Source organism: Thermobia domestica, chromosome 10 (assembly GCF_964235325.1).
Source record: "Thermobia domestica chromosome 10, izTheDome1.hap1.1, whole genome shotgun sequence".
NCBI classification, from domain to species: Eukaryota; Metazoa; Arthropoda; class Insecta; order Zygentoma; family Lepismatidae; genus Thermobia; species Thermobia domestica.
This window is the reverse complement of record NC_137463.1, coordinates 113,234,704-113,250,341: the sequence shown is the minus strand read 5'-3', so window position 1 is coordinate 113,250,341 and position 15,638 is coordinate 113,234,704. Positions and strand designations below refer to the sequence as shown.

General features: G+C 33.9%; 1 protein-coding gene across 3 annotated transcripts in view; it reads right to left on the bottom strand.

Annotated features, from left to right (window-relative positions):
- LOC145662060 (uncharacterized) overlaps positions 1–15,638 on the bottom strand; it is a 62,107-nt gene that overhangs the window by 35,978 nt on the left and 10,491 nt on the right. For all 3 annotated transcript variants that reach the window (XM_081727392.1, XM_081727393.1, XM_081727394.1), the window contains exon 2: positions 2,074–2,174. In XM_081727392.1, coding sequence (XP_081583518.1) covers positions 2,074–2,137 — 64 coding nt within the window. In that variant the 5' untranslated portion in view covers positions 2,138–2,174. The remainder of the gene's footprint in view (positions 1–2,073; positions 2,175–15,638) is intronic.

Below are 15,638 nucleotides of genomic sequence, written 5' to 3'. Positions count from 1 at the left end.
TGGCGCGAGCTGGGATCGAAGCAGGGACACCAGGCACCAGAGATGAACGCTCTAGCACTGAGCCACCGCGCCCCGACGAGCGTACGGACAGACAGAGTAAATATATAAGAAGTTTATAATAAACTGAACTCCTTAAAGTTAGTGAAAGCAAATGTTTTGCCGTCGTATCGATTAAGTGTAAAATTTTGACACTTACGTGGAAAACACGAAAAAAAAAGAACATCATCTGAAAAAAAAAATTGAAGAAAATATTCGTCACAGAATAAGGTGAACGAACTACTGAATTTAAAAAGTTACACAGTGCAAAACTTTACAATAGTTACAGGTTGCCAATATCGTACGAATAAGAAAGCCAAGGTGTAAGAGATGCGGCGGTTGTAACAAATGATTGCTTACAATAATTCTACAATACAATTTACAGTGCTGTGGATTCGGCTTGTTTGTACTATTCACGTAACGAAAGTACATTTTCTGATAGCAAATGCTCTCCCTCGTCACCGGTAGATGGCAGTACCAGATCAGTTTGTAAGATGGCGACTTTGGAGTAGTAAGCGTTTTTCTATTCTATGATATGGCAAGTGTTTATTCCTAATTATAATCAAACACTATTTGTCCGTGTGAGAATTTCCTTTGCAAGTGTGTTAAATACAGTGTGTTGTTTCCATTGGTAATAACATTGCATCGTATCAGGAACCGCGTTATTACTACTTTGATGACAATCAGCGTGAACATATGAAGTGTGGATAGATACCAAGGATCTTATAAAATAGAGGATCTGCCCTTACAACAAAATCTTGAAGCCATACGTCACAGTTTCGCCACCCCTACTCTGCCCACTCCACCCAATAGGATCGCAATGTTTTGAGCCCACAAACATGGCGGAGACTAAAGTAGCCAATCAGACGATGGTGGAAAAGAGAGTAGCTAATCAGACGTGCCGATGCTCGGTTGTTTTTTGGCTTCATTATTTGTAGGATGAAGATATATATGGGCAGATCCTCTGTTTTATAAGATCCTTGATAGATACAGTGAAAATATTGTCTAGACGTATGCCTTGTGACGAAGAAAGGACAACGAGAAAATATTTAATGGTTTAAGAAAGTTACTGTAGTTTACATGTCTTATCATATGCAATATACATTTTATGTGTGCAACATGATGAAAATGAGACACCTAGCATCAAAATTCGCCACATCCATTTCGCTTAGTTTCAAGTAATCTTGGAAAACGTACAATGAAGCTCTATATACATGTGTAGAAAGTCCTATATTTGAACTAGTTTTTTTTAGCATGAACTATTAAGCTTTTAAAATTCTGTTTCCATGGAATTCCTTTAGATCAAACATGTAATAAGCAATATATAACTCAATTTGCGTTAAAAAAATGAATTTGATGGCTTTTGATACTAGGCGTTTCAAATAGTTTTCCTAAGAACCTGTAGAAATAATTAAGGAGTTTGGTGCAATAAGGGCGCAAGTCTGAAACATGCAGTGGGAGAAAAACGATGTTGAAAATTTAAGCAGTGTTTCTTTTTTCTTACATAAAACAATGTAATATTGGAATTTTATTCCAATATTGAATTGAAATGTTACCAGCAGGCGTCAAGAATGGCAAACGCCACAAATGCGTTCGATGCAAAAAGGACATAAACTTGCTTACGCCCTTATTACATCAAATTCATCAATTATAGTACTCGTATATACAACAACTTTACATGAACGTAGATATGTGGTAAGTAGACTATAGTGAGTAAATTATTACTGAAATGTGGCTTTGTGTTAGTTTGAAGCCAAAAAGACTGTGGTTGGGACTTGTTGGCAGTCATATTAATTCACATTGATGAAAAGTAATAAGTAAAGATCCTAACAATTTATAGATTTGAATGATTCCGCTACTCTTAAGAATTTTCCTGCAAGCAAATAGATGATGGAAAGATTGAAAGTACGAAAATTGAGATAAAAATTATGTATTTTAACATTTGACTGACAGTTTATACAGTTGAAAAATAAAATCAAAACAGGAACAGTGTTAAAAGTATTTTAAAGGCTAAGACATATATTGAATAATACTAACCTGCATATATATATTCTAGGAACCCCAGGAAATACACTAGGCCGAGGAAATTTGCAGAACTCATACCACTTCATTCACAATGCATGGATTCGCACTTGGTGCTGCAATAATATAGTTTTGTAGATGATAAATTTGATGTAAATACACCGCTTTGGTCTCTAGATGAATATTAAAACAGAGTAACACTGTAAACCAACTGTAATAAGAGGACAGTTATTTGGTGTTATCAGCTACATACAATAAACATATATATGCAGTCAGCAAGAATCAACTACAGCGAAGTTTATTTCACGAGCTATACGACTTTCTTGTTGTGTTCACCATATGGCGAAGTAATGTATGTAGGCTTCTCGTATGGAATGAGATTTAATCCTTGAACTTTAAGAAAACTACTTCGGCGTCTCTCTTTCTTATCATATCCACAATTACTGTCGCTGTCCTTGTATTGACTGAAGCAAATGTAGCGTAGTACATAATCATACATACGAATTGTGTATTTAGAATTGTATGAGTTATATTAGTGACATTATCTTCGCTTTATTTCTCCTTTTCTTGTTTGGAACAGAGAAAGTGTCGTATATAGGCACGTAATGGTATGATAGTGTGTACGAACACAATAGTATTCTTTAAAATGCTTACACGTATTTCAAATTTTTAATGTTGACTTTGTTATCATAACATAATTGATAAGTAAATTACCGAATGTGGAAGATGTTTTGCGGGTATACTTGATGGTTTGCACTAAAGTGAATTTCCAATCATACATCTAACATTTTTTATATATTAATTCAGTAAATATAACGTATTCATTGTTGTAATTATTCAAACTAACAAAGGAGAGAAGTGTTAGCTATTAAAAATTTTAGCTCAAAATAAATTGAAATTTAATTGAAATGTAATCATCTATATTGGATTCATTATATCTCAGACTAATTTTATTTTCCTGAATTTACGGTTCACTCACTGAGACAATCAGATGTTAATTATATTTCAGTTTGTATGCCTGATATGATGCCATCCCTGATTAGATTTTCAAACGTTTCCTGGAAATAAAGATCTAAATTCATTAGACTGACATAATCATAAGGAGACCAGACAAAAGAAGTCTTTCTCAAAAGAACTAATATTCTCTGTTTCTATTGTTATACGAGTGAAGACATTCTGGTAAGGTGTAACTAAATGACCCATCCAGCTCGACGCATGACCATCGCAGTTACCTGGAGTATGTTAGTCGGGTTTATGAAAACAGTTCAAATGGATCATATCAAAGATATGACAGAATGACCAAAAAGAGGTCATTATGTGTGAACACATGATAAATGGTTTCTTTGATGTATCGAAGTGGACTGTCCAATATGTCTAGAAAGAATGGTCTAACAAACAAGTGAAGTCAAAACGGTGTCAGAATCAATCAGTTGCAAACACAAATAGGAAAAAATATCCCAGAAGAGTTGTATGCAAGTTTTACTCTTAGTCAAGAAAAAAAGATAGAAGAAAGATTGCTGCACTTGAAAAGAGTACTCCATAGCAATTGATTGCCGAAAACATATAGCGAAAGGAACTTCATGTAATGGTCACTTGCAATCGAGGAGACTGAAGAAAAGCACTTTCCCACGGAGAATCATGAATCATCTTTTGAATATGTTTAAGAATACTGAACTATAACAGACTGGAAATATACGATGTTGTTCTAAGAGTCATATCTTTGTATGCATTGTAAACAGGTAAAGCATCGGGTGAATCAAAAGTTCAATTTAGGTTTTCAAAAACAGCATGCGGAGAACATGACTGAAACTGGAGAAGTTGTGATGCTGTAGGGATGTTTTACATTTCATGACTTAAATCTGGTCATGAAGATGAATGAGAATTATGATAAAAATTTTGACATTTTTCATTCATTATGTTTTACCATTTTTGTTTTAATAATAAATATGCAGTGGATAGCCCCCATCTTCCAAGACAGTAATTGTCGCATTCACAAAGGTACGATAATGTTTACATAATTTGGGAAACATTTACGGAAGCGGTTGCACCTAGTATGACCTGCAAAGTTCCCACCTTTAAATCTCTGGAACTGTGTGGAGCAGTGAATGAAACGCAGAAATAGGTATTTCTGTATTTTGCTTCAACTACGGGATTTATTTATAAACAAGAGATTCATAATTATGTGTATAACTAGAATACATTTGACAGTTACTTTGAAACACAATCCAGTCATTTATCTAGACCAGAGTTGGTACAGTATTACGTAAATTCTGAGTGATGTGATTATCGTTTGTTTTAGTTTGTGTGCTTATGTAAACAAAGTGTACTCTTTGCTTTGAATCACATGAAATTAATTTAGGTGGAAGGGATTATTCATATTTTCTTATCTTAGCGCAATTTCTTATGACCATGCAACATTTAATCTATTTACGTATGAGTATTACGGGTATGAGATTTTAGGAAAGATAGAACTGCCAATATTTATGTCAAGTTTTTTAAACCAATCACTGATACAAAGAGCGTGGGTATATAGTGAAATGGCCCCAGATGAAACTTGGGACGACAAGTGGGTGGTATATAGGTACCCCCAAAACATATTAACCCCTCACTTTTCAAACCTCAACTTTCATTGGTTCATGAAAAGTGGTCCAAAATCGAAAAGATGGGATTAATTTATTTTTCAAGAATGGCTCGATAAATTTTGTTCCAACTTAAATGTATGTATAGGTGTATACAAGGGTTTTGTCTGGAAAAAATAATAGCTCCCCTAGACCATTTTCCCTCCTCAAAATATTCGATTCAATATTTTGAGCCCATTTGACCAATAATGGTCTGCGAACGGTAATATATAATCCATGGTTGTATGTCACTGGTTTATAGAAAGGTGTCTCTAGGAATAATTGATAATATTATATTCTTTTGTACCGTAAAAGCGTTTTCGTGTTTTCCCTTCTTTTGTTTTTGTTGCTTATGCCTTCTGGTGGAACGTAATTCACGACAGATGTTCCTTCTATGGGCGGGCATAGTTGTGCTGGAACGTCAGAGGGAGGAAGTATAATGGTTGTGTTCGCTACTACTATCATAGTTTGTGATCGAGTTATTATACCGAAAAAAGGTTATTCTATATACATAATCTACAAGTAATATTCAAAGTACAATTCTGCTGGAGATTAAAATTTGAATATATTTGCGAAGTATAAAGTGGAGTGCTTTAACCTCATATCAGCTACTAGTCCTATTTGATAGCACGGATTGGCTTAATCTGGCAGTGAGATACGTAAGTTACTTGCTTATTCCTTCCTTTATTAAATCATTCTTACATTTAATAACTCATTTGTCATTTTGTTAGTTTCGGCACTTTGCCTATAGCTTTACATTTGGTTTTTTAATTGAATTAGAATCCTGCATTATTACCAATCTGCGTGACTAATTAGAATAAGTTAGCTGTTACTGAGGCGGAATAGTTTACGCTTTTAATTGGGTAATAATTTAAGAATGAATCTACTTAAATTCTCCTTCCGCTATCATGAAGACCATAATGCATTACCGCTTGTTGAATGGCTAAATATACGTATAGAATTTTGATTCCTGGGTTTATGAAACTTTAAATGTACTGTTTGGATTTCTAAATGAGATCAGTTATACGAGTATTATTTTATGAACTTAAATCCTTCTACCACTATTCATATATATATATATATATATATATATATATATATATATATATATATATATATATATATATATATATATATATATATATATATATATATATATTCATAGCATTGCTTGTTAGTAGCGATAATAGATGACGTATCCTTTCTGTATTTTACTGTGATATTACAAAAAAAAATCATATCGGGGCAACCGATCGATATGTTCTCTTCTCCCACCCATATGTATACGCTAGTTTTCGAATTTGACGTTTATATGATTAAATTGAAATTAAGAAGAAAGTAGTGTAATATAAGTATGCTTATAGAGCACAATGATGAAAAAATAAATTTTACATGTCGCATTAACCCTACAATCACATATATTTTTTCCAAAATTGTATCACGGGTACGCTATGGTCAAAATAAACCAAAGTCAATCATACCACACTTATAAATAGGCAATTGCAAAAAGAACAGCTTTTGATGTAGCTTTAGCATATTTACTACGTGAATGAATGATAAATCACACCTGTAAAACGCCAATTTCACTGAGGCCTATTTGATGTTCTATGGCGTTCCCATTCCCATTTTAAGTCAAAGCGAAATTGTTAATATTGGTGTTTATTTAATTTGAAGCAATCAGCCTGAACATGAATATGACGTTAAAATTGAGGATGCCTGATGTTTGAGTGTGAACGTTCATATTTAAAAAGATCGTTGTTACCTATACCTACAGCGTCCAATCAAAGTGAAATAACCTCAAAATAACCAACATCAACATAATATAATGCAACCTTTGTTGTAGTATCTCCCATGGATCCTGAGGCGGGAGATGTAGATAAGAAGTAGAGTAGTGGAAAACTGGAACATTTGAATGAAAGGTATATTTCATCCAAGAAATAGAAAAAAATATAATGCAAACAGAAAGTAAGTTACATGTAAGAAGTACGAATGTTTCAACGTGTGAAAATAATAAGGATGAAAGCAACATTTTAGTATGTAATTAAGTCCTTATCACTGTGTTCATTTATGACCACACAATTGCCATGATAGAATATTTTGCTCATATTTGTGCTGGTTTTGGGATCCTCGACAAATATCTTCCATAATTTACGTAATAAATAATGGCTGCAACATGGGAGCACGAACCAACTGTTCGCAATTCATTTGCATAGTTGCAACAATTTTTGATGACACTTTTGTAACCTTCTGTATTTGGTTTTAGATAAAGCATTTGTATTTCTTACTTTGCGTATGTCTTGAATGCACTGTCGTTTTCAATATATTGTCGTTATCTTTAAAATAGTGCGTATTAATATTACCTCTTTCATCCAACATCTCAGCCAAATAACATATTGCCTGTTTATATGGGTATTATAAAAAAAACAATCCTTTCAAATATTTTTCGGCCATTCGAGAAAACTCCTCAAGTTCCTGTGAATAAATAGATGTAAACGGAAGTTCTGTTGTTTACATTTTTTCTGTTCAACAAAGGCTGCAAAGGTGTTTTCGTTTCCTGAAGTTTTCGTGGATTCCATGATTGCGGTGATTGCAGAGTGGTTTCCGTCTGGTGTCACACGTATGGAGAATTTATTGTGTAGAGAACTAACAATTTTATAATACGGGCCGAAACTATCATTTCATTGTCAAATATCTTATTCAACAGACGATACTATTTTTCAGCATTCCGTGTGTGGCTTACATGCTCAACGAATACTTGTAACAAACCTACTATCATTTGCTTCTGAAGTGGACAATTGGAATTTTATGACTTTACTGCAAATATAGGAAATTCATAACATTTGTCCTTATATAAGTTTTACAGAGTCTATATATTAATCTATTAACTACTAGTTTATTAATATAAACCATGCAACTCTTATGTAGATGGAATCTCCCCCTCCCCCAAATCGCAACAGACACTCTTGGCTGTCAGTATTCACACAAATAGTAGTAGGGACCCCGTTATGCCCGAATGACTCATCCTCACTCTCTTTTATGACCGGGGTGAAAGGTCAATGACCTGGCCCGGGGTCAATGACCTAGGGGTACCTAGGACCACCCCCTCTAAATTTTGACAGGGGTACCATGGCCCACCCCCTAAATTTTGGCAGGGGTACATAGGACCACCCCCCTTAAATTTTGGAAATTGCCAAATCTAAAAATTTGGTATGGTAGCCTAGGACCATAGTATGTACCTCTATCAGTATTGGGGGTCTATGTCGTTCCCTTTCATGGGTAAAAAATTGCCAAAAATTCAAATTTTGGGGGTTTTTGACCTAATTTATCCTCTTTGATGAGGTGTTATTACCCTATATGGTTATATGGACGTATACAGGGGTCCATTACCTTTCATAAGACATGGGTATATTAATGCACCCCTTGAAAGATTTGGGAGGGGTACCATGGCCCACCCCTTAAATTTTGGAAATTGCCCAATTTAAACATTGGGTATTATAGTACAGGACCCTAATATCTATTATGATAAATTTGGGTGGTCCACCTCATTTCCTTCTAGGGGTACAAAATTGCCAAAAATATAAACGTAAGCAATACGTTATACCACGTGTTTTGTTTTTGGCTCAATTTATCCCCTTTGATGAGGTGTTATTATCCTATTTAGTTATATGGTCATGTATATGGGGTCCATTACCTTTCATAAGATATGGGTACATTTGTGCACCCCTTGAAAAATTTGGGAGGGGTACCTTGGCCCACCCCTTAAATTTTGGAAATTGACCAATTTCAACATTGAGTATTATAGTACAGGACCCTAATATGTATCATGATAAATTTGGGTGGTCCACCTCATTCCCTTCTAGGGGTACAAAATTGCCAAAATATAAATGTAAGCAATACGTTGTACCACGTGTTTGGTTTTGACCTAATTTATCTCCTTGGATGAGGTCCTATTACCTTATATGATTATATGGTCATGTATAGGGGTCCATTCCTTTCATAAGACATAGGTACATTTGTGCACCCCTTTAAATTTTTGGATGGTCCACCCCCTAAATTTTGGCAGGGGTACATAGGACCACCCCCCTTAAATTTTGGAAATTGCCAAATCTAAAAATTTGGTATGGTAGCCTAGGACCATAGTATGTACCTCTATCAGTATTGGGTGTCTATGTCGTTCCCTTTCATGGGTAAAAAATTGCCAAAAATTCAAATTTCGGGGTTTTTTGACCTAATTTATCCCCTTGGATGAGGTGTTATTATCCTATATAGTTATATGGTCATGTATAGGGGTCCATTACCTTTCATAAGATATGGGTATATTTGTGCACTCCTTTAAAAATTTTGGAGGGGTACTTTGGCCCACCCCTTAAATTTTGGAAATTGACCAATTTAAACATTGGGTGTTATAGCACAGGACCCTAATATGTATCGTGATAAATTTGGGCGGTCCACCTCATTCCCTTCTAGGGGTACAAAATTGCCAAAATATAAACGTAAGCAATACGTTATACCACGTGTTTGGTTTTTGGTCGATTTTATTCCCTTTGATGATGTGTTATTATCCTATATGGTTATATGGTCATGTATAGGGGTCCATTACCTTTCATAAGATATGGGTATATTTGTGCACTCCTTTAAAAATTTGGGAGGGGTACTTTGGCCTACCCCTTAAATTTTGGAAATTGCCCAATTTAAACATTTGGTATTATAGTACCGGATCCTAACATGTATTATGATAAATTTGGATGGTCCACCTCGTTTCCTTCTAGGGGTACAAAATTGTCAAAATATAAACGTAAGCAATACGTTGTACCACGTGTTTGGTCTTTTGGCCCAATTTATCCTCTTGGATGAGGTTTTATTACCTTATATGGTTATATGGTTATGTATAGGGGTCTATTCCCTATCATAAGACATAGGTACATTTGTGCACTCCTTTAAAAATTTGGGAGGGGTACTTTGGCCCACCCCTTTAATTTTGGAAATTGCCCCTTTTACATGTTTGGTATTATAGTATAGAACCGTAATATATATATATTACAATAAATTTGGGTGGTTCACCACGTTTCCTTTGATGGGTACGAAATTGCCAAATTTTAGTACAACCATGTGTTTGGTTTTGACTCAATTTATCCCCTTGGATGAGGTCCTATTACCTTATATGGTTATATGATCATGTATAGGGGTCCATTCCATATCCCCTTAAATTTTGGAAATTTTCCAATTTAAGCATTCGGTATCATAGTACATGACCTCAACATGTATCATGATAAATTTGGGTGGTCCATCTTGTTCCCTTTCATGGGTAAAAATTACTAAAATATAAACATAAGCAATATGTTGTACCATGCGTTTGGTTTTTGGCCCAATTTCTTCCCTTTGATGGGGTTCTATTACCTTATATGGTTATATGGTCATGTATATGGGTTCATTTCCTATCATAAGACATGGGTACATTGACGCACCCCTTGAAAAATTTGGGAGGGGTATCTTGGCTCATCCACTCGGTTTTAGAAATTGTTTTAATATAAGCATTTGGTATCATAGTACAGGACTTCAATATGTACCACTATAAATTTGGATGGTCCACATCGTTCCCTTTCATGGGTAAAGAACTACCAAAAATCGAATTTCGGAGGTTATTGACACCTATTTAGCACGTTATATGGTTTATTACCTTTATATGTTTATGTTCCCTTTTAAATTGGGAATTATCAAATAACAAAATTCGGTAAACGTTTTCTAGGACCCATTGGTGTTCCTCTTATGGCCAAATATTCAAAATTTAAAGGTTATTGACCGGCTTTATTATTGAATAAGTACAGGATTTATTACTTTTTCATAAGACACAGGTGTATTTGTGTACCAATCTTAAATTTTGGGAGGGGGTACATTTCTTATTGTCATATCAATAATTGGTAATTGTTCTTTGGGTAAATCATTGTGATCACGTGATCAGTTATTCACCTATGATGGGATTAGGAGTCCAGGACATTGGTACATTGAAACTTTGTAGGATAATTTGAGAATGCGTCATTGGTATTGATTATTACAGCCAAATATAAACGTAAGCAAGACGTTGTACCACGTGATTGACCTTGATGAGGTAGTGTACAGGGATACATAGCTAACCTTATTGAAACTTATGACTCATAGTCTTAAGGGAATACATGCTACAACACTGGCAAAGTTATTGTTGATGCAATTTGATTGGCTGATCACTATCTTTCGTGCAATCTGATTGGCTGATTACTATCTTTCGTGCAATCTGATTGGTTGATGAGTGTTAAATCTTTGCTGTATTCAGTTTTTAAGTTTTGTTTTACATTTAAAAATCTTGTTTTCGTTCAACATTTTGCACTCAATGATAAATATGATCAAAACCGTTTATTTGTTAATCGAATAGTTAAAAACCGGATAAAGTTTGACGGTTAACCGTGAAACGTAAAATTTTTTTAGTTTGAAATTTTTTTTTGCTTGCAACATTTTGTTTGAAAATTCTTGTTTCAAATTTGTGTTTGAATTTTTTTGTTTCAGAATTTTGTTTGAAATTTGTTTCAAAATATTTTGTTTGAAAATTTTTTTGTTTGAAATTTTTTGTTTTGAAATTTTTTTTGTTTAAAATTTTTTGTTCGAAATTTTTGTTTCAAAATTTTGTTTGAAATTTTTTTTGTTTCAAAATTTTGTTTGAAATTTTTTTTCGTTTGAAATTTTTCGTTTCCAAATTTTTTCGTTTCAAAAATTTTGTTTCAAAATTTTGGTTTGACATTTTTAAAAGTTTGTGCGCTTATTAGTAAAGAACCTGAACTGTTTAGAACAAAAACCTTTGACAACATTGTGGTGCAATAGTACACGTCAGAACCTGGGGTTGTACTTGAAATGGAAAAACACAATTCATTGAAATGGATCATTTTATTACACTCCACATACATCCATACCAGATAGTGGTTCTGGATATTGTCGATACAATGTATTTTGAACTTCTTGCACTAGTTTGTCTTTAGCATATAATTTTAATTCCAGTTGAAGTCTTTTAAGGTCTAATGCAATATCAATTGGTGGAAACTCAATGTCCATTTGATCACAAATAAACTGTTTATCAATACAGTTATGCACCCAAGAACGATGTTGACAACCATCACAATATCTAGATACATGTTGTACAATATGCATAACACATTTTTCAAAATAGTACTTTTTCAGGAATATACTAGTTTTGTTGCACACTTCCACTGCATGTTTCACACACTGAAATACGCTGATAAATTTGTTCCATTCTGTTTCCGTTAGATACACCATGTTGCGAGGGACATGGAATGTACTCTTTTTACGTAACAGCACCATTTTCTCTTCGAGGACTGTACGCATCACCACTTCATGATTTGAGCCTAATGATTTGACTATGGTCACATTTAGCTCATCATGAAAATAATCGTTCATTTGGTCGATTCGTGAACATAATATTTGCCATTCTTCACAGGTCAGTTGTACACCAAATTGTTCTGCTTTACCCAATCGAATCACAGGTTCAAATGTTCTAGTACTGATACCAATCATCACATGTTTTGTTTGAAATATATTTATTGGATAATAGCTTGCGAAGATGAACTCTTTATCGTTAGAAGTACACATCTTTCCTCCTGAAAAGCACTTGCTCAAATGATTTCGTGGGTTGACACTGTATTTGCTGGTTTATAGTTATTGCTGACGTCATTGGTAAGGAATGTGCTGACGTTTGAATTCATGATTTCATCACAGTTGCTGACGTCATGCCGACCAACCAAATTCATACAACTACAGCTGACGTCATTGGAAAGGAATGTGCTGACGTTTTAATTCATGATTTCATCACAGTTGCTGACGTCATGCTGACCAACCAAATTCATACAACTATGTCTGATGTGCTAACGTTTGAATTCATGATTTCATCACAATTGCTGACGAATCTGGCTGTGTACTAAATTCAAATTGATGACTTCGACCCAAGAATCCTTTGCAACATAAAGATACAGATCCAGTATTTAAGAAACGTAACAGTTCTTCTTGTTTTGATGGTTCCATGGGTAAATATCTTGCTGGTAAAATTATATTCTTATCATTTTCAAGCTTCACTACGATTCTTAATCCAAACTTTGTAGGGCTAATAAGTGCACAAACTTTTAAAAATGTCAACTCAAACTTTGAAACAAAAATTTCAAACAAAAATCTTTGAAACAAAATTTTGAAACGAAAAAAAATTCAAACAAAAAATTTCAAACCAAAAAAAATTCAAACAAAATTTTGAAGCGAAAAAAATTTCAAACAAAATTTTGAAACAAAAAATTTCAAACAAAAATTTTAAACAAAAAATTTTAAACAAAATTTTCGAACAAAAATTTGCAAACAAAAAATTTCAAACGAAAAAAAATTTCAAACAAAATTTTGAAACAAAAAAAATTTCAAACAAAATTTTGAAACAAAAATTTCGAACAAAAAATTTTAAACAAAAAAATTTCAAAACAAAAAATTTCAAACAAAAAAATTTTCAAACAATATTTTGAAACAAATTTCAAACAAAATTCTAAAACAAAAAATTCAAACACAAATTTGAAACGAATTTTCAAACAAAATGTTGCAAGCAAAAAAAAATTTCAAACTAAAAAAATTTTACGTTTCACGGTTAACCGTCAAACTTTATCCGGTTTTTAACTATTCGATTAACAAATAAACGGTTTTGATCATATTTATCATTGAGTGCAAAATGTTGAACGAAAACAAGATTTTTAAATGTAAAACAAAACTTAAAAACTGAATACAGCAAAGATTTAACACTCATCAACCATTCAGATTGCACGAAAGATAGTAATCAGCCAATCAGATTGCACGAAAGATAGTGATCAGCCAATCAAATTGCATCAACAATAACTTTGCCAGTGTTGTAGCATGTATTCCCTTAAGACTATGAGTCATAAGTTTCAATAAGGTTAGCTATGTATCCCTGTACACTACCTCATCAAGGTCAATCACGTGGTACAACGTCTTGCTTACGTTTATATTTGGCTGTAATAATCAATACCAATGACGCATTCTCAAATTATCCTACAAAGTTTCAATGTACCAATGTCCTGGACTCCTAATCCCATCATAGGTGAATAACTGATCACGTGATCACAATGATTTACCCAAAGAACAATTACCAATTATTGATATGACAATAAGAAATGTACCCCCTCCCAAAATTTAAGATTGGTACACAAATACACCTGTGTCTTATGAAAAAGTAATAAATCCTGTACTTATTCAATAATAAAGCCGGTCAATAACCTTTAAATTTTGAATATTTGGCCATAAGAGGAACACCAATGGGTCCTAGAAAACGTTTACCGAATTTTGTTATTTGATAATTCCCAATTTAAAAGGGAACATAAACATAAAGGTAATAAACCATATAACGTGCTAAATAGGTGTCAATAACCTCCGAAATTCGATTTTTGGTAGTTCTTTACCCATGAAAGGGAACGATGTGGACCATCCAAATTTATAGTGGTACATATTGAAGTCCTGTACTATGATACCAAATGCTTATATTAAAACAATTTCTAAAACCGAGTGGATGAGCCAAGATACCCCTCCCAAATTTTTCAAGGGGTGCGTCAATGTACCCATGTCTTATGATAGGAAATGAACCCATATACATGACCATATAACCATATAAGGTAATAGAACCCCATCAAAGGGAAGAAATTGGGCCAAAAACCAAACGCATGGTACAACATATTGCTTATGTTTATATTTTAGTAATTTTTACCCATGAAAGGGAACAAGATGGACCACCCAAATTTATCATGATACATGTTGAGGTCATGTACTATGATACCGAATGCTTAAATTGGAAAATTTCCAAAATTTAAGGGGATATGGAATGGACCCCTATACATGATCATATAACCATATAAGGTAATAGGACCTCATCCAAGGGGATAAATTGAGTCAAAACCAAACACGTGGTTGTACTAAAATTTGGCAATTTCGTACCCATCAAAGGAAACGTGGTGAACCACCCAAATTTATTGTAATATATATATATTACGGTTCTATACTATAATACCAAACATGTAAAAGGGGCAATTTCCAAAATTAAAGGGGTGGGCCAAAGTACCCCTCCCAAATTTTTAAAGGAGTGCACAAATGTACCTATGCCTTATGATAGGGAATAGACCCCTATACATAACCATATAACCATATAAGGTAATAAAACCTCATCCAAGAGGATAAATTGGGCCAAAAGACCAAACACGTGGTACAACGTATTGCTTACGTTTATATTTTGACAATTTTGTACCCCTAGAAGGAAACGAGGTGGACCATCCAAATTTATTATAATACATGTTAGGATCCGGTACTATAATACCAAATGTTTAAATTGGGCAATTTCCAAAATTTAAGGGGTGGGCCAAAGTACCCCTCCCAAATTTTTAAAGGAGTGCACAAATATACCCATATCTTATGAAAGGTAATGGACCCCTATACATGACCATATAACCATATAGGATAATAACACATCATCAAAGGGAATAAAATCGACCAAAAACCAAACACGTGGTATAACGTATTGCTTACGTTTATATTTTGGCAATTTTGTACCCCTAGAAGGGAATGAGGTGGACCGCCCAAATTTATCACGATACATATTAGGGTCCTGTGCTATAACACCCAATGTTTAAATTGGTCAATTTCCAAAATTTAAGGGGTGGGCCAAAGTACCCCTCCAAAATTTTTAAAGGAGTGCACAAATATACCCATATCTTATGAAAGGTAATGGACCCCTATACATGACCATATAACTATATAGGATAATAACACCTCATCCAAGGGGATAAATTAGGTCAAAAAACCCCGAAATTTGAATTTTTGGCAATTTTTTACCCATGAAAGGGAACGACATAGACACCCAATACTGATAGAGGTACATACTATGGTCCT